Raw genomic sequence first — 18,899 nt, forward strand, 5'->3', positions numbered from 1 at the left:
TTTTGTTTGGAAATTTTTAATTTTATTTACAACAAAATGTGATACATTATAAAGTTCAATAGTATAGTATATTCAATAAAATACAAGAAAATTATTAAGAGAAGCAGTCCTGAAAATCAATAATCCAATTATTTTTTTTAAACAGATACGTCGTATGAAATTTTGACAGAAAAAAAAGACAAAATAAATGTAGCAAGAGAAAAAGCTGCAATGACTATTTTTGGCACAATTGAGTTCACTGACAATCGCTTGAAATTCGTCTCTGATGCTTAATATTTTTATCTTCTCTTTTATTGTCTGATGACCACAATGATTCTTCTATTTCTTGAAAATGGCTGCAAAACAAAATTAAATTATCAATATTTCATAACATAGTTTTCAGAGTACGATGCAAATATGTAAACTAATTTGCCTCTTTTCATTTAATATATTAGTTTTAATTCCTATTGTGTAAAAAGTTATATTCTTTTAATATTTATTACAGATAGAAAGAAGATTACAGTTTTTGTCATCTAACTTTAAATAAAATTTATTAATTGTAAGCTATACTTCCATCTGACTGTAAAAAACCTGCTACCTTAGTGCATATGTTAGTGCATGTTAAATACCTATTTGCACAATACCAGCTGAAAATATTATTACAATCAATAAATAATCACTTGCGTGAATGATAGTTTAAGCAATTTTTTACGGCCCTCGTAGAAAAAAGAATTTTCTAAACTCACTGTAAGTATTCTATTTCGTTACCATTTCATCCTGAAACAAAACAGTGTTAAGAAAGTTATCGTTGTTCACATCGCTAAACAAATTTCTAAACCTATCTGATATTTCCTATTTTACAGACTTAGGCATGTACGCCATGTTACAAACCTAAATTAACGAAACATACAAGCAAATAATAACGAAAATAGGTAAAACTAGCTTTTTAATCGAGACTAGATATTAATACTTAGAAAATTGTCATGTCGTTAAAAAATTGTTAATTTTGTTTGATGCAGAATTTTTCTCATCTGCGAAAATAAAAGATTTTTTCGTAAAATTTTTTGTTAAATTTCTTAAAGCAGGATTAACAAAAATGTATTAAAGGAAATGTAAAAGGGAACATTAATTTTTAAAAAAAAGATTGTATCACGTCTCTTTACTTATGGCTTAGTGCACAAAACTGCGGGTTAACTAGTCTAAACATTTTCAATTGGTTGTTAAAGAAAGCTCTTTTTTAAAATTTTAGTCTCTTATAAAATTTAAATTTAAAAATAATTGTTTAATGCAAAATTCTTTCTGTTTGAAATTAAAAAAATAATCAATAGTTTATTAAAAATTTAAATCGTAATAGTCTATAAAATAAATTAATTTTACGTATTACAAATTAATGAATTGGAGATGCACATTTATCTGGTTCAGGTCAAAATTACGATCTGTGGATGAATGAATGGATGTACGAATGGGTCCAGCCTTTGAAACGGACTGTGACGTGTGTGTGGCTGAAGACGTATTCTTGGCCATAGATGGCCCCACTGAACAACAAGAAACGTACCTTCAGCCTTAAATTTGCTTTGTTTCTCCAAGCAGGCTCGCTGGTAATTGGCAAGTGGCATTAGAAACAGCAACACAAAATAATTTTTATTCACTTGCATTTATACAAAAACGTATTTCATATTTTAAAATTTTTCAGTTTATCTCTTTTAAAAAATTCTGCTTGCAAGAAATTGTTAATAAAATTTGTTAATATGTTGTTCAGTATAACATTTTCTGAGAAAAAAACAGCGTTTATCTGTCTGAAGCAATAAAATAAAAATATTCTTACAAAATATTTAATCACGACGACCAAATTTTCCGTGCCACATTTTACTAACTATTAAAACATCAATAAAATATATAAATATCTCGTGAGGAATTATTAGTTTTAAATTATAAATTTAGAAAATCAATAATGGCAATCATTAAGATAAGATTATTTTAAAATGGCATCACTTTCTGATGGATTCTATTTTCTTCGATGATCAAATAACGATTCCAGAAGAGTTTCCTTCTATATTAAAAAATTACGCAAAAGCTGCAATTAAAACCAACCCACCTGATTTGCTTGCTTGGTCTTTAAAGTATTTTACAGCGTTAAGTAAAGGTGAACGCCCACCAGCAAGAGAGAGATTAAAATTTGATAAATCTCAATATCCCTTCTTAACCGTCGTTTCAAAAGAAGCAAAAATGGCGGAGAAGAGTTTGGAACAGAGACTGATTGAAAATATGTCTTTGAATGCTATTGATCACGCATGCGCCTACACTATTTATGAAAAACCTCATCATCCAAGACTTAGTAAAATAGTGTGCACTATAGGACCGGCTACGCAGTCAGTAGAAAAGTTAGTGGAACTCATGGAAGCCGGTATGAATGTGGCTAGACTTAATTTTTCTCACGGAGAGTATGATTATCATGGCCAAACTGCGGCTAATGTAAGAGAGGCAGCGAAGATAGTCGCAAAAAATAAAGGTTTGGATTCGTATCCTGTAGCTATTGCACTGGACACCAAAGGGCCAGAAATCAGAACTGGTCTTGTAGAAGGGGATAAGTTTGGAGAAATAGAACTGAAGAAAGGAAGTACAGTGAAACTTACGACTGATGACAGCTATTTTGATAAGTGCAATTCTGAAACAGTGTATATTGATTATAAAAATATAACTAAAGTGATTAAGGAGGGGAATAAAATATACATGGATGATGGACAAATTACTCTCATCGTCAAAAAAGTGGGCGGTGATTGGGTGGAGTGCGAAGTGGGGAATGAGAGCAAACTTGGAAGTGAGAAAGGATGCAATTTACCAGGGATTGATACAGATTTACCTGCAGTTTCTGAAAAAGATAAAGAGGATTTTGCATTTGGACTCGAACTGGAAGTTGATTATATTTTTGCCTCTTTTATCAGAAATGCTGACGGCGTAAAACAAATCCGCAAATTATTAGGAGACAAAGGCAAACATATTTGGATCATTCCAAAAATTGAAAATGATGAAGGAATACAGAATTTCGATGAGATTCTAGAAGTTTCAGAAGCAATTATGGTAGCCAGAGGAGATCTTGGGATTAATATTCCAACAGAAAAGATATTCTTGGCGCAGAAAATGATGATATCTAAATGTAACGTTGCTGGAAAACCCGTCCTTTGTGCTACACAGATGTTAGATAGCATGGTCCAAAAGCCAAGACCCACAAGAGCTGAAGCATGTGACGTCGCCAATGCTATTTTGGATGGCGCGGATGGCGTTATGCTTTCTGCAGAATCAGCCAAAGGACAGTATGCCGTTGAATGTGTCACAGTTCAGCATAAAATAACACATGAAGCAGAAACAGTTTTAAATCAACGCGTTATATTTTCTGATCTCTTATTTCGAGAAGTTATTCCTTCTCACTTTGATACGTGTATGGCGATTGCTGCAGTTGCTGCATCATTAAAATGCTTGGCAAGTGCCATTATAGTTTTGACCAAAGCTGGGAGATCAGCTTATGCCATCGCCAAATTCCGGCCTAGGTGTCCAATCATTATGGTTACAAGATCTGGCACAGTTTTTCGCCAAAGTCAAATGTGGCGAGCTATTTATGCTTTCCATTATACGGAGGAAATGCTACCTGATTATAACGAAGATGTCGATGCTCGTGTTCAGTATGGTATTAAAAACGGCATACAACTTAATATTTTAAAAAAAGATGATCCTGTTATTATTGTTAGTGAGTCGACTGACACTATGCGTATTATTAATATTGAGTAACAATTTTTATTAAAAAAATCATCAGGAATATTTTCATTTCTAAATTTAACGACACTGTTCATTATATTATTTAAGGTTGTCTTTATCATTTTTTAGAAGTAACTGCACCTGTAAATTTAACAGAAGGTGAAACTATTTTATCTTACACGCAAGGAACTTAGAAAATTGCGAAACTTGTTGTAGTTATCACTGAAAAAATTAAATATTTCATTTTAATAAGATAAAATTTGACAATAAGTTACATGTTTTAGACATAAATATATTATTAAAATGAGACATTTTATAAGGTTTTATTTTTATTATCTTAAGAAAAAATTTGAGAAAAGTATCGATATTTTTCCCGCTTATTAACCCCAGTAGATATTTTTTTAAAACTCTATTCACTTAAATACTATTAATCATGTGGAATCTATAGACTAACTATAATATTCTAATATTGAAAAAATTACACAACAGGCACGACAATTTAAGTTTCTTTTACAGTTAAAAATAACCGAATTTTTCGATTAGTTTATTTTTAATTTTTTTAAAATATTTATTTAATTTTTATGTTTGTTAAAAAAATATAAAAAATAAAATTAGTTGGTGGAAGTCCATATTCTTTGGCAACTTTCCCGGCTAACCTAAAAGCACCAAACTAGCTAGCCCTTTTTTACTAAAAAAATTTTAGTTTTTAATACTTTAAAAACTAGGAGTTGAATTTGACACAGAGACTTTCTAGTTCTCATTTATCAGATAAGTACCAAACTTTTATTGATTGATAAATGTAGTAATAGTTCTTGCATTTTTTTTCTTTTACAATTTATTATTATTTTTTTGGACTTTAAGCGAAACATGAATAAAATGTTACGTAAATTATATGTTTAGTTAGTAGTTTTTTAAATAATTTTACCTTATCAGAATACAGTGAAGCCAAAAACATTACTAAGCTACTCAAAAATTGTTTCACTTAATAATTAAATCTTTCATAACAATGACACTCAGATACTATTATACACATTGGTCAACTATTAAACACTGAAACGAATTTTGTTTTTAAATTTTACTCATACATTTTGACAGATATAAAATGCGAGTTCATTTCGGATATGAATATGGTAGTCATTTTAATTCGACTTATTATTATGTGGATGATTAACGAAATAGAGCTTTAATTAGATTTATTTTCTGTAATAATTTTGGTTAGCCAAGCATAAGCGAAAATTTGTCATAAAATGTTGACCTCCGCCAATTTCATATTTAATTTTTTCTTTTTTTGACTTTTTATACACATAAAAATTTAACAAAATGAAGAATAAAAAAATGATTGAATTTTCTGGCACCCGGCTTGCCGAAAAGTACCGATTTTTCTGCTTGCATTAAGAATTAAACGAATATTTGTCACGTGGTTTCTTCAATAATTTTTTTTAAAAAAAATATTTGACTGTAATATATCTTTCTAAAAGCATGTCAGTCATGAACGAAAGAAATATTGTTATTAAATAATAATAATAATTAATATATTTCTTATAATTTCCTACTTTTTTAAAAAATTTTACGCAGTATGAAGAATTAGTTTCATTTTCACTTGCATCTCAATAGTCAAGAGCAGTCAAAAGTTTGAACTCTATAATGTTAAGTATACTACTTTTGTATTACGTCATGTTTTTCGTATTACTTAATCAAATCAAAACATCTTAGTACATATTTTTTAAATTTGTTTATCTAAAGTTTGTTCCAGGTTACAAATATTTATTTTTAAAATCATGTATTTTGGTATTTTTGCATTTTGCCGGGGCAACGAAATTTGGATATTTTAATTTAATTATAATTTCTTTTTAAATATCTATCTTATAAAATAAATAAAAAATGCTGCATCGGATTGGCGACTTTATTGCTTGCGCATACGAAATGTAAAAGTACTAATTCTCTAATTATTTAATTTAATAATAGTTAAATATTTAAATTAAAAGGTATACAAAATTTTACTTCAGTTTAAACTACGTAGAATTAAGCTATTCTATTTTCAGATAAAAAGTCCAAAATTTGAATGGAATACGCAGTCTCTGGAGAAATGAAAATTTAAAAATATTATTTATTAAAAACTTACACTGTAAAAAATTTCTAGATTAAATTACGATAAAACGTACCGCCACTCAAGGTACTTTCGTTACGTTTTACCGCAAAATCAATTTTTAGCGGAACATGCTACGGAGCTAAAAATCTGAAATACCGCAAATTTTACAGTAATAATCACCGCAAAATGACTGAATCGCACTAGCTAAATAAGTATTACTGTTAAAATTACGTGTAATATTTTACGAAAAGGATTTTTTGAAAAGGACTCTACGAGTGATGTGCCCAAAGTATTGGCACTTTATACCGTAATTTATCCGGCATTTTTTGCAGTTTAATTTTTCAAGAACTTCCAGAACTTGGCCGATACCATTCGAATTTTGGATTTTGACAAGAAAATTGACAGAGTTTAAAATAATGCAACTATTCGTAATTATGCTTCAAAATTATTTAGCTTATTATTACAACAAAAGCCATTAAGTCCTGTACCATTCATTATTACAACTTATCAGAATGATACCAGCTTTCAGGATTTCAATTACCTTGTAAAACTTAAAAAGGGGCATTCATTTTGTTCTAACGAAGCTAAAATTTCCCAGAATTATATTTCACTTTTGAATTTAAAGCAAAATCCTCTAATAGACTTGTTTAAAGTTTTATTACAATATTCTAATAGTGAAAAACATAATATGTATTTTTCCATCTCAATATTATTGCCAATTTTTAGTTTTTCTGAATATGCAAGTGCCTTGGGTCCTCCGTGGTCGGTCAATAATTTAAATTGATTAGCGAAATATGCAAAAAGTGAAATTAACATTAAGTGGTGTTAAAACTTTTAACAACCTGACTGAAATAGTAGGCTTAAATTTTCTGGATTGCAACCAGCTTAACTAGCTATTCTAAAAGTTAAGAAACCATTATATTATAAATATTTTATAAATAACGATGATTACCTCATTGAGCTAATTAAGCTAATTTTAATTTTCTAATATTTGCTTAACATGGTTTAACTGTTAAGTTTACTACTAGACTTACGTAGTATGGAAGTGTAATGGTATAAAGATGTACAAAGTTTTTAAATTGATGGTTTTAAACATTTTGTTTAAGTGGCCCTACCTTTTTCGTTATTCAGAGACAGTAGGTTTTTGTGTTCGAAATCATACTTCAAATTATCATGCGAGGAAGAAAAATAGCAAATTTTGTCTTAGCACTTTAAGACGATTAAGATTATCAGTACTTGGCAATCTGATCAGTAGATCAAAAGTTATTAAAGTGGCCATTAAAAGTTATTAAATATATCACGATTAAATAACTTAGAAAATAGCTAGATGAATAAAAATTCTTTTTTATTTCAAACTCAAAAAGGCATATTGTTTTAAAAGCATGCCCACCTTTGTTTTCCGATTCCTATAAGTAATTTGATGGTTCCATTAAAATGTCATAAGTTAAACGTAGAAGAAAGTTTATTTAATGAAAGAATAATACCACTGCGTCAAAACTCATAGCTTATTGAGAAATGAATCTGTCAGGAAAAGGGTTTACCCGTATCTTGAGCAGTCAATATATTTTTGTAGCTAAAACGTAAAATTTTTATAGATTAAATCAATCAAAATTTAATGAAAAGTAGAATTTATATGTATTTTTTAAAGCGGATTTGTAAAAGTTTATATGTTGAATGAATTCGATTTATTCCAACACTTAAAATTTCAGAAACACTCAACATAATATTAATGCAAAAGAAGAGTTATTGAATTAAATAGAAGACTTTTGTTATGATTAAAAATATTTTTTTTGTTATAAGGTAAAGAAAAAATACGCGGATTTTTATTTTAAGTGAATATAAAATATTTTTAAAATTAAACAATATCAAATGTTTGAAAAATAAAAATGAAGGATAGTTTTAATTACTATTTATTTACTTTCAAATTAGCATTTAAAATGTATAAATTGTTCAAATATTTGACAAAACCTATTTTTAAAAAATTAATGGACAATATCTAGATGAAAGAAACATAAAATAAATAATATTGAAAATAGCTTTGATTTACTTTAAAATAACATTTAAAATGCTCAACTAAACTGAACTGAACGAAAAAAGTACACGAATTGAAAAATTATGAAATATTTGAATAAAGAAAAAAATATTATTGAATAAAAATGTTTTTTTATTTCTCATTTTAAAGTCAAATGCTTATTAAAAAAGAAGGAACGACAATATTAAAGTGACAGATAAAATTATTTTTAGTTTTAGTTTCAGTCATTTTTAGATTTTGATGTAATTTAAAAATCAACTTCTCAATTTTAGTAGTAAATCGTAACACTGCTTTTTAAGATTAAATTGTGTAAATTAGTTATACTAAAATTTCGCACATTCTTTCCAAAAATGTCAAAAATTTAAGCTAAAAAAGCTAATGGATATTTTTTTTCAAAGTATTAGAAGTTTGTAATATTATTTCTAGGAACATGCAAATAATTCATAAATAGACTAATTTCCTCAGTTATTGACATAAGCAGATCGATACAATAAATAGTTCCAAAGCCGGATCCATTCTTAGGGAATAGCCTATATTGCATTTTCAATTGATCATAATTAAGCATCGAATTACATACATAGATTTATGAATGTATTGCATAATCTCAATCAAATAAAGTGACCCTTGCATCTCAAATAATATCATAATATTAATAGACAGAAGCCATAATGATGACAATGATGGTGAAAGTTAGTAAGAGGGTAAGAGTTCAAACATTCAATTTAGCTTGGATTAATATCAGTTTTGGTAGAAGGAATTCCGTAATAACGATCTTGTGTATGGGGACTGCAAGCAATCACAGCTCCACTTTTGAGCATTTAGTCAGTCGAAATTACCCAGAGCCTTGAGTTAATTACAGTTTGTGCTTTTGTAAAGCATTTCAATGTTGATATACTCAATGATGCTTTCATGCCAAGAAATATTCTTGAAATTGCTATGGGTGGGATGTTCAGATATTACGTATTATCCTCACGTTTCGATAAGTGTTTCAAGCTCTTATACATTTTTTTTCAAAATTGTCCCCTAATTATTACCAATTAGTTATTTCAATTGATACGACATATCGATATAACACATCTCATGTATTACAGATCAATATAATCCATATTATATGAATTATTAAGGATCAATATGATCTTTTGGATTGATATGATTTATTATTATAAGTGATTAATACCTTATAGACCTATATAATTAATTATTATATTATTTTTCCTAATATGTTATTTTTATGACGTTTTACATGAATTAATATATCATACATAGGAGATTCAAAACCAAAATTTAAAATTTATAAATGTAACTGGGCACTCGCACTTGAAGAAGAAGAAGAAGATCACAAATACCAACACATGGGACCTATAACGTCAGAGCTAGCTGATCGTTTATGAGCGAAATGACGTGCTAAAGTTAAGTTTCCCCACATAAGTTAGAATGTTAATTAACATGAAGTTAATTAAATAGTGAGCTGTATCGCACACCAAATTTGTTGAAATATCATTCATTCTAGTCTACTTCTTTTACTTAACTTAGATTTATTATTTGTTTATGTCTTTTCTTGTAACCATGATATAATTTTGATTTGTGTATCTGGCAACTTTGATACATAATTAGTGTGTTTATGTTCTACATGGCTTCGTGCCTGTCTTTGTGTTAAGTAAGAAATATATAGTGAAAAATTCTTTGTAAAAGAATATAGAATGAGTCACTTAAGAGAATTGATACTTGACGGGTTTGGTTTACTCGAAATGGAATGGAAACAACAGTTTCTAACGTAAACAAATGCCACGTTTCACCAATCGATCAGGATGAAGATACCTACACTACGTCACTTGCAGGTATCCCATTATAGCATAACTGTTCATGCCTTTTTACATTCTTTAGTGTATTGATACTTCAATAAATCTGTTTAAATACAAATTTTTGAATTTTCTCCGCATATAAATGATATAATAATATCTTTCTTAATGCCAAAAAGGTTTCAAGTCAATGGACAAACAATTATTTCTTTTAATTAATTACCATGACTTTTTACAAGCTTTTGCAAGCAGACAATTAAAATAATAAAATTTTTACGCAATTTTGAAATTTTTTGAAAGAATTTTTACAAGCAGTGAACAGATTCATTTTAAGTACAAAAAGAGGAAATAATAATTTGTTCTTGAAATATCCTTTCTAATACTTATATTCCCTTTAATCTCTTGATAACTTAATCCCCCAGTAACTCACGCAAATAACGTTTATGTTTAAAGATGCATAAAATAAACAGTGATATAGTGTGTCATAAAAATGCCCTATACCATTAAATTCAAGAGACGAATAAATTCGCTTCCATTTAAAATAAATTCATGTCGAAAAATGTGGCTGCTAGGAGCCCGTAGTAACAGATGTTGGCGACACTTGAATTACTGAAATCTCAAAAGGTTTTACAACACAACTAGTTTCATTTGAGTTGTAATCCTAGAGGAATCCACGTCTATTAAGAGAAGAATGTAAGATATTCAGGATGGATTTTTAACAATAGCATATTGAAAGGATGGCTGAGTTGTTGACTGTAAAAATAGTGCATCCATTTTTATTATGTGAGTCTTGACATTGATATGTCTTTAAATATTTCGTTAAAAATGCTTTTTTATTATTCGTGCTTCAACAAATTTAATGCAATATCTAAGCGATTTTAATATTTTTAAACTTGGGGCATATTGTAATTTTAAAAAAAAATAATTTTATATTTAGCTCGTCATCGACTTTAGTGTGTAGATTTCTTAATAGAATAATTTTTTAATGTGGAAAGGAAACAGTACAGTTAAGGTTTGGACAATTTATAGGGTATAAAAAACCCAAACATGTAAAAGATAATTTGCTAGAAAGTGACTTTTCAATAACTTAAGAAAGCCATTTGATTTTAATTGGTATTTTAGTACAGAAACACAGAGTTAGCATAAATGAATGACTGTATTTTGCATATTTATATTTTTGAAGCAATTACGTGCATAATATACGAAATTCAAGTAAAATATACCCGTTTTTTAGTTATATGTGTTTGATATGAGAACCCTTTTGTTACACGACAAGCATTGAACTGTAGACTAGATCGATTTCTGATTCGCAAATAAACAAAACAATTGAAAAAATCGTTCAAAGGGATGAAATTCAAAACTTGAGAAGTATTTCTTCGGATATTTCTGGTCCCACATTTCAAGAATAAACTCACCAAATCTCAATGCATAATGAATTTAATGAAGAAAGAGAATTCTAAGGCGCATTTTTTGCTCTTGAACAAGCATCTAATTCCTAATCTAATTCGTTCCAAACATTAAGTCCAGTTTCACACTGCTAATAGTTCTAAATACTGCGTTTTTACTCTTTAAGTTCAATGTTTTCGGTATCGGTACTTCATAAATACTGTCTTGGGCGTGAGGGTGGTATGGAATTCACATTTAATAATATGGCCATTAAGACCTTACACCATGTGAATTTTTTCACAAAGCCTTATGTCAAAGGTATTATTTATAAACCACTGTTTCGAAAAACACGGTAAAAATTTTGTTGTAAGAGAAGCAAATAATTCCTGAAGTGAGAAATAAATTTTAAAATTTAACTCTTAATTAAGTCTTTTTAACTATATTCATCAAAATAAAACCAACAATTTTTTTTCCTTAAATGAAACTGAAAGACTAAATTGCAGTAATTGGATAAAACACCAAATTTCTGTTGGTCATAATATTAGAAAATAATTGGACAATATTTATTGTTCGCAAGTCAAAGACCTCATGAACTATTTTTATTTATTTATATCTAACTTCAGTTTCCGAAGACATCATTTTATCAGATGCTTTTCCTATCTAAAAATAATTTTTTTCCCTTTTTTAATCTATGAGAAAGTTGCGTAAGGAAAAGAATTTTAAGGGATTAGCGCAATAACAAGGTAAATCCAGACTCAGAAATTGTTTTATTAATTTGCAATAGCTTTACATAGTTTTCCTTCGCACTAATTGATTCACAAAAAGGGCTTATTTCGCATTCGTACTCGTTTCCTACTCTAATCAGCGAAGCTATATTGTGTACAGAAGCTATTTCTGACATAAAATCGTTTTGTTGTTATTTTATTACACTTATCCTTTTCAATTTCTATAAGACTTGTTCTAATATTGTACGCTTAGTTGGTCCAATACTCGTTTGTAGATGATATGCAAATCCTCTTTTTTTGTGATTATTAATTTATTTTCAGCAAAAAATAGTGTAATTAAATTCGGAAATAAATATTTCGAAAAAAATAGTGTGATTATTAGTAGGGTTACAAGCTTAGGCTTAAATTTTTAATTACGAATTTTAAAGATTCAAAACTATTAATTACTCTATGCTCCTATAATTTTTTTAAGAAAAGATACAAAAGAAATAAAGTTAGCTTACAAAAATATTTATTCTTTTCTATCCCTCTTCTCAAACGTTTCAAAGCCCGCTCGGTCGATTTCATCGAAGTTCCTCTTGTTGTAGGTCTCAAATCCAGCTCGATCTATTTCATCGAAATTCTTTTTAGCCAAGGCCAAACTGTTATGTCTGTAGGGTCCCCTCTTGGCGAATCCAGTGAATCCTACGTTGTCGATTTCATCGAAATCCCTCTTACTCATGCCAAAAGTAGAGCCACTCAGGGAATCGAATCTCTTGCTCATTCCAAATGCCATTCCGTTGAGTGTGTCCAAGGTTTGGGTACGTTTAGGAGATGGTGGGTGTCTGAGTTTAGACTGGCGAGCTCTGTCCAGAGCACCAAGGACTGACCCTCCTTCGACTGCATCCAGAGAGCTAATGAAATCGCCACCAGTCATTCTGTCCAGGACGTTCAAGACTTCTCCGCCTCTATAATTGTCTAGAGAATTGAGGTACTGTCCACTAGACAGCTGGTCTAAAGATCTTAGCATTTGGCCACCGCTCAGAGGGTCTAGTATTCGAATGAGTTCTCCGCCGCCCAAGCTGTTGAGACTCCTGGAGTTTAGAAGACTTCGGATAACATCTGCACCACTAAACTCAAGGTGACCTCTCATAGATTTATCTTCTCTGGCTAACCTCATGATGTTATTTCTGGGTCCACCCTACGGTAGAAAAAATATGACATATTAGGAAAAAATGTGATATGACATGTGAGGATACTGATGATGTGATATGATATGTCATTGTCATTAAACATGCCTGTTACCAAACTCATAGGTGAGGAAATGTTCCAAAAATATCTTCTATTTTTACATAAGATTGATTATATCTTTGCTTAAAGAAAAATGGTTTACATTGTTTAGGAAGTATACATTATTATTGACAATTTACCCAAATTTATGCGAGACCTTATTTTATTTTTGTTTTTTTACTAACGACAGTGACAACACAAAATATTCTTAATATAAGATAGATCACGAGTCTGCTTTTTCTAGCCATTAGATCGACTGAAATAAACATGTATAGTACTCAAATTTAAAAAAAAGGTTACACCTTTAACGTTTAACTAAAAGTACTTTTGCTCATTGAAGAGCTTACCAAAGAAGAGCAATTTAAATAGTTCCATTCAATTTGACTTAGTATACCAGGCAGAAAAACATGATTTCTTAGACACTTTCTTTTCCGAACTGTCTCTACCTTTTGACCATCAAGGTTAAAGGGCAGCTGTAATCTGTCAATCGATCCGATGGCCAAAACCTTGGGTCCTTCAATTTTTATTCGTCATATCGCTAGAAGTGATTTTCTTAGTCAAAATCTGGCTGCACCTATAATAACTCCTTTATTTGATGATAATGCCCTGCAATTTTTTCCCTTATTAAATACCATTTCTTATTTAATTCAATAACGTAAACTTGATTAAAATCTAAGTTATATAATTTTTTATATCATGTTAAGCTGTGTAAAAGTTAATGTTCAAGTTTAAAATTTGAAAGACATTATGCGAATACAGGGTACCTGTAAATAAAATTGGCACTTGTAAGTAGTCTATCTAAGCAACTAGAAGAGTTTCATAATGATGTAATGAAGTTGTGTAAGCGGGAGGATGTACGGATTTGATTGGATCTCAATACACCGAGTCTCAGATCCAAAAGGATCTGAGTGACCAAGTGGTTGAGAAATGAGTCATCTAGTGGAACAAATGATTATTTCCTGGATGAGATACCAAACATTTCATTATGTCACTATCCAATCTACAAATTTATTCAATCTGTTTTACTACAAATTTTCTTTAAAGTAGATTGCTCAGAAATGCTAACTGGACATCATGTAGGTTGTGATTAATCAACGATTTGCCTCATATTTCATACTTTTATATTTTAAGCTACGTAAATTAACTCAAATTAAACATTTTTTATACCTGGTATGCCAAAACGTCCTTTACTGAGTGAAATAATAATAAATAATAATAAAAATGCAATTTTTGTATGAAATTATCTTTGTTTGAACAAGTACTAAATATGAGTGCACAAAAATTTTGATTCCTGCAATTAGGTCTAAGTACATAATAAAACAAGCTCAAAGTGAAGAACAACAAAGGGGAACTGAAAGCTATGACAACTCTCCCGATTAAAATGTTGAAATCGTATTGTGGCTACACTTTATTTCGTAAGAATCTAAATTAAATTCCGAAACCGATGAAGGAAATTATGCGTATTCAAAAAATGTACGTTTTTTTCATTCTATTTCTTAATTTAGGGTATCTGACAAGTACAAAAGCATGATTTAGGGCAAAATTTTTGAAATTGAGTTTATTATAAATTTGGAATCCCTGTACTCTTAGCTGTCCAAAAATACTTTATTTTTGCGCTCAATTATTTGCAAAGTTATAGCAGTTCTTGTGCAAGGTCATAACAGTGAATAAATTAATGATTTTCAGTTATTAAATGCGTTTATCTCAAAATTAGATTTTTTTCACATTTTTTCATATTTTCACATTTTTCACACGATATCACATGTTGTTTTTGAAATAATTACCTATAATTTTTCATGAGTGTTTATGATTATAACACACATGTTTTGATCTACAGACTAAGAGAAAAAAGCAGAATTTCATTTTTTAATCATGTTTTTCCGCAAAGACAAAGGCGAAAATTTGGAAAAATTTGCTTTAGTAACTACATTGATCTCTAACTCGGTAGTGTATGCACTTGCTCTTAAGATGATATCCAAAACGCTGTTGATAGCCTTTTAAATAAAATTCTCAAAGGATTTTTTTTTGCTTCAGGCGATAGAACTTTTTTTTTACAATGTTTAGCGTATATGCAAAAAATGTCCTTTTTTTTTACTAAAAAATGGATCTTTAAAATAATAAAAATAATATTTTTTTGCTAGTTTTATAAGTTTTTACACATAATAAAACAAATAAACTAGTTTTTCAAAATGTTATATTAATATTGAAAAAAAAATTATTCAATATTTAATTGTGTTTCTTGAATCGTTAGAATTACATATGTTTGGAAACTTCATTATTAGCTCAAAAGTTTTTCTTTCTTTGTATATAAACAAGATGTTTCGAAAAGACAATTTTTAATTCGAAAGTATTTTAAGAATCTATTTTTAAAAGGAATTAAAATGTATACATATTAAGGGTTGTAAACTAATTTTTAAACGAGGAAAAAAGCAAACGTTATCGAAATGTGTAGCTAGTAATCATATCACTAGTGAGTAAGGCGGAATGAAAAACTTAGAAAAAAAAATTGAATTCTTCATAAAACTTGTTTTTAATAATAACTTATAAATCTTCTCTGTTTTTACCTGCAATCAAATAGGTTTTGATTTTTCCAGTGCCATTTTTCTTAATAGTGATTGCTTTGATTCAGATATTAATTTCGTTTTTTCCCACTTTCGTTATAATTTTCGAAAGTAAAAAAGCTTTTTTTGATATCATTAGTGACGAGGGCTTGGAACGTACCTATTAAGGGTGGTTTTCGCGGAATACCCTATATTGCTAATATGCTGTAATACGTCCCTGTACCAATTCGTCTACAGAATTCATTATAACCATCCGTGTCCGGAAGGAATTTTCATTTGAAAATTTAATGCATTAATTTTTTTCCTCTTCCCCTTCTAACTTTGAACTTTCTGAAATATTTTTCAGATTCTTTTTCATATTTGTGCTTCTAGAAAAATCTCAAGAGCATGCAAGCAAGAAATGTAGATACCTCTACTTTAGAATTCAAATCTCGACTATCAAGTGAAATACTTCAAAACTTACATTTATATATTTATCTTAGAAAGAGACGAGGTACGCTCAAAATGTGAAAATGTTATGATTAATTTAGATTTTCAAAAGAGGTTTATTTATAAATTTAAATAATGACATGAAATAAGGTTTATTAGATCTTTCAACAACTCCGAAAAAGTTTTCAGTTTAAGTCTTAGGAACGTAAGAATAAAATGATATTCAAATAGGCAACGAAAAAAACTCATTCGCAGTTTCATAAATCAGTTGTTTCAGATAGCATTTGCATTGAATTTTAAAAAGAATATTTTAAAGTTACGAAACGGAAATATCATTTCCAAAAAAAATCATTACTAGCTTAAACAAATCTGAATTGAAATTCAAAATAAATTCGTTTGATTGGACATCATGTGCAAAACATGCAAATGATGTTATATATTTACAAAAACTGAATCTTTAATAAAAATGAAATAAAGTTATTTATATTAAACCTGTTCAAAGCAATAAGAAGACTAAAATCTTTGAAATCTGCTTTGGAACAGAAATATTGTTTAGGTAGGTAGGCATATCATTTGCAACAAATAATAAATATCTTTCGTTCATGAGAATACGCGTTAAGGCATAAAAACATGCAACAATTGATAGAATTTGATGTTAATGCGAGAAAAATTTCATTCAAGAATTGCTTTTTTTAAAGTTAATGATTGCTAGTAGTTTAAGGTATAGGTGCTTCATAAAATAAAACTAATACCAAAAATTAATTAGTTACTGCAAGTAATGATAAATGTTCATGTTCAACCTTATCGTGGTTTAAAATTATTTACGTTTTTACCCATGGACGCAGATGGGACAACGGTGTCTCTATCATATATTTTTTTCTGATGCTCCTACATACAAAAATATACTTTGGTATTTTTTAATTTTAAAAAACAGTCTAATAATTTCTAAAAAAATCTATTACATTAAAGGATATATATTAGTACAAAAGTATAAGAACTGAAAAATATTAATTAATAATTAATTAATTTCGTTTTCATACGCATTCAAAATTTATCAATAGTTGATTTGGTAAATTATGTGAATTTTAATGATGAGTGATTGCTTCTCTTAGATATAAATAATTGCAAATAAGTGCAAATAGGAAAAATATTTTTTTGGAAGTGAGCCATGTTTTACCTTCAATACTGAAAAAAAAACACCAATGTTTCATGTTGTATTTCATAAGCATAAATTGCATAAATGCTAAGTATATTATTTCTCACTTATTTTGACCTAAATTAATACAAAATAATGAAAAAAGTATAAAAAATATGTTTAAGAAATCCAGACTCAAAGGGATAATAAACAAAAATAATTAATAAACAATTAATAAATTATAAAGTAATTTTTAAACTGAATAATTAATTATGAATAATTAACTATAAGAATAACTCATCCGTTAATTTATAAGACAATTAATAATTTATGAAATAATTAGTAACCTAATTAATTATTAATAATTGATAATAAAATATTTAAAAAGCAAAAATAATTAATAAACTTTAATATAGGGCTTTCATGGGTCTTAATTGCTAATCGTGGTAGCAAAATGGATATTATGGTAAAAGGAAAATTAAATTTGAATTTTTGAAACAAAATTGTCGATGAAGTTATGATAACCAAGCAAAATAATTAGATTTGGATTCCATCGTGATAAGATTGGTAACTAAATTTGTCACACCAAACCTGAATTGATACTGTAAAACAAATTGAGGTCTTTCAATTGAACATTTTTCTAATTTTTTTCTATTTTTTAAACATATTTTTAATTTTTTAGAGCCATGGTGGCTGAGGGGATCGAGCGTTCGCTTTCCAATGTTCCGGGTTTGAATCCAAACGAAGTTGGTTCCTCACGCAGTTTGCACCGACTACAGTGCTGACGTAAAATATACTCAGTGATAGACGGATCATGGGTTAGAATTCCGTTGCCGTCAGGCTAACCGTCGCAGGTTATTGTGGTTCTTCTCTCCATGTAAAGTAGATGCTGGTTAGTTCCATCAAAAAGTCTTCCTCGAAGGCTAGTTTCCCCTAATGTTTGATCCAGGAATTACTCTTGTCTTTAGGCTAGGGTGCCAAATTCCAAGGATACTGAGCTCAACATTGGTAATCTTAAATTAAATATTGGGTCGATTGTTCAACGACGGTTATAAAATAAAATAAAATAAAATAAAATAAGATCGTTAAGAAACACAAAATGATTGTTGAAAGCGTGATGTTTGGGGAGCAAGAGAAGTAGGCAGCTGAGGCACGATGGGAAAACTTCGTAATAGTAAAAAATAAAACAGCGAGGAAGTTACGATTATACACTGAAATATTATCTTCAGTATACAATATAATACAGAAAAAACAAAGTTGTTTTTTTATATCGTAGCTTGCATCGAAAATGATGATTCAGTGTGGCATCGAAGCATGGGAGACAATGCAACTAATTTTGTTGAAATCCTTTTGTTATGAAAGATTCAGGGAATTTAGTGGAAATTAAAACACAAGTTACAGTTTTTTTAAGTCAAAAGATAAAAGGCTTTAAGGTTCGTAAATATTAGAATTTTAATGTAATAAATTGACAGTCTTTTAGTCTGACTTATAGTAACTGTATCATTGTAACTGGTGTATTAATTTTTAAAAGTTCCTAAGCCTTTTACAACGAACGGAGATTATAGAAATTTATTTATTATTTTCTTCTGAAAGCTGTTTAATTTATTATTGGGTTGTTTGGAAAGTTAAGTCTATTTTTACAAACAGGACAGTATTTTTTTCACAGTCATTTTCGCACTTAAGTCGCGTGATCATTATATATTTTGAAGCAGCAGATGTAGCAAGGCTAGCTTTTGTAAGAAAGT

At 29.0% G+C, this 18,899-nt stretch overlaps 2 protein-coding genes across 2 annotated transcripts in view; one reads left to right on the plus strand and one right to left on the minus strand.

Moving 5' to 3' along the window:
• LOC147806280 (uncharacterized) overlaps positions 1-18,899 on the minus strand; it is a 49,470-nt gene continuing 30,571 nt past the window's right edge. Inside the window, exons 2-3 of the mRNA XM_087169094.1 lie at positions 12,264-12,940; positions 1-335 (exon numbers count right to left, since the gene is read on the minus strand). Of these exons, the coding sequence (XP_087025220.1) occupies positions 12,272-12,940 (669 nt within the window). The 3' untranslated portion in view covers positions 1-335; positions 12,264-12,271. The remainder of the gene's footprint in view (positions 336-12,263; positions 12,941-18,899) is intronic.
• On the plus strand, positions 1,972-4,080 carry LOC107444188 (pyruvate kinase). The gene has a single exon (XM_016058273.4). The coding sequence runs from the start codon at positions 1,978-1,980 to the stop codon at positions 3,760-3,762; it is 1,785 nt and encodes a 594-aa protein (XP_015913759.3). The 5' UTR covers positions 1,972-1,977; the 3' UTR covers positions 3,763-4,080.

This window comes from Parasteatoda tepidariorum, chromosome 8 (assembly GCF_982258835.1).
Source record: "Parasteatoda tepidariorum strain Cologne lab strain chromosome 8, Ptep-v5.0, whole genome shotgun sequence".
Classification (NCBI taxonomy): Eukaryota; Metazoa; Arthropoda; class Arachnida; order Araneae; family Theridiidae; genus Parasteatoda; species Parasteatoda tepidariorum.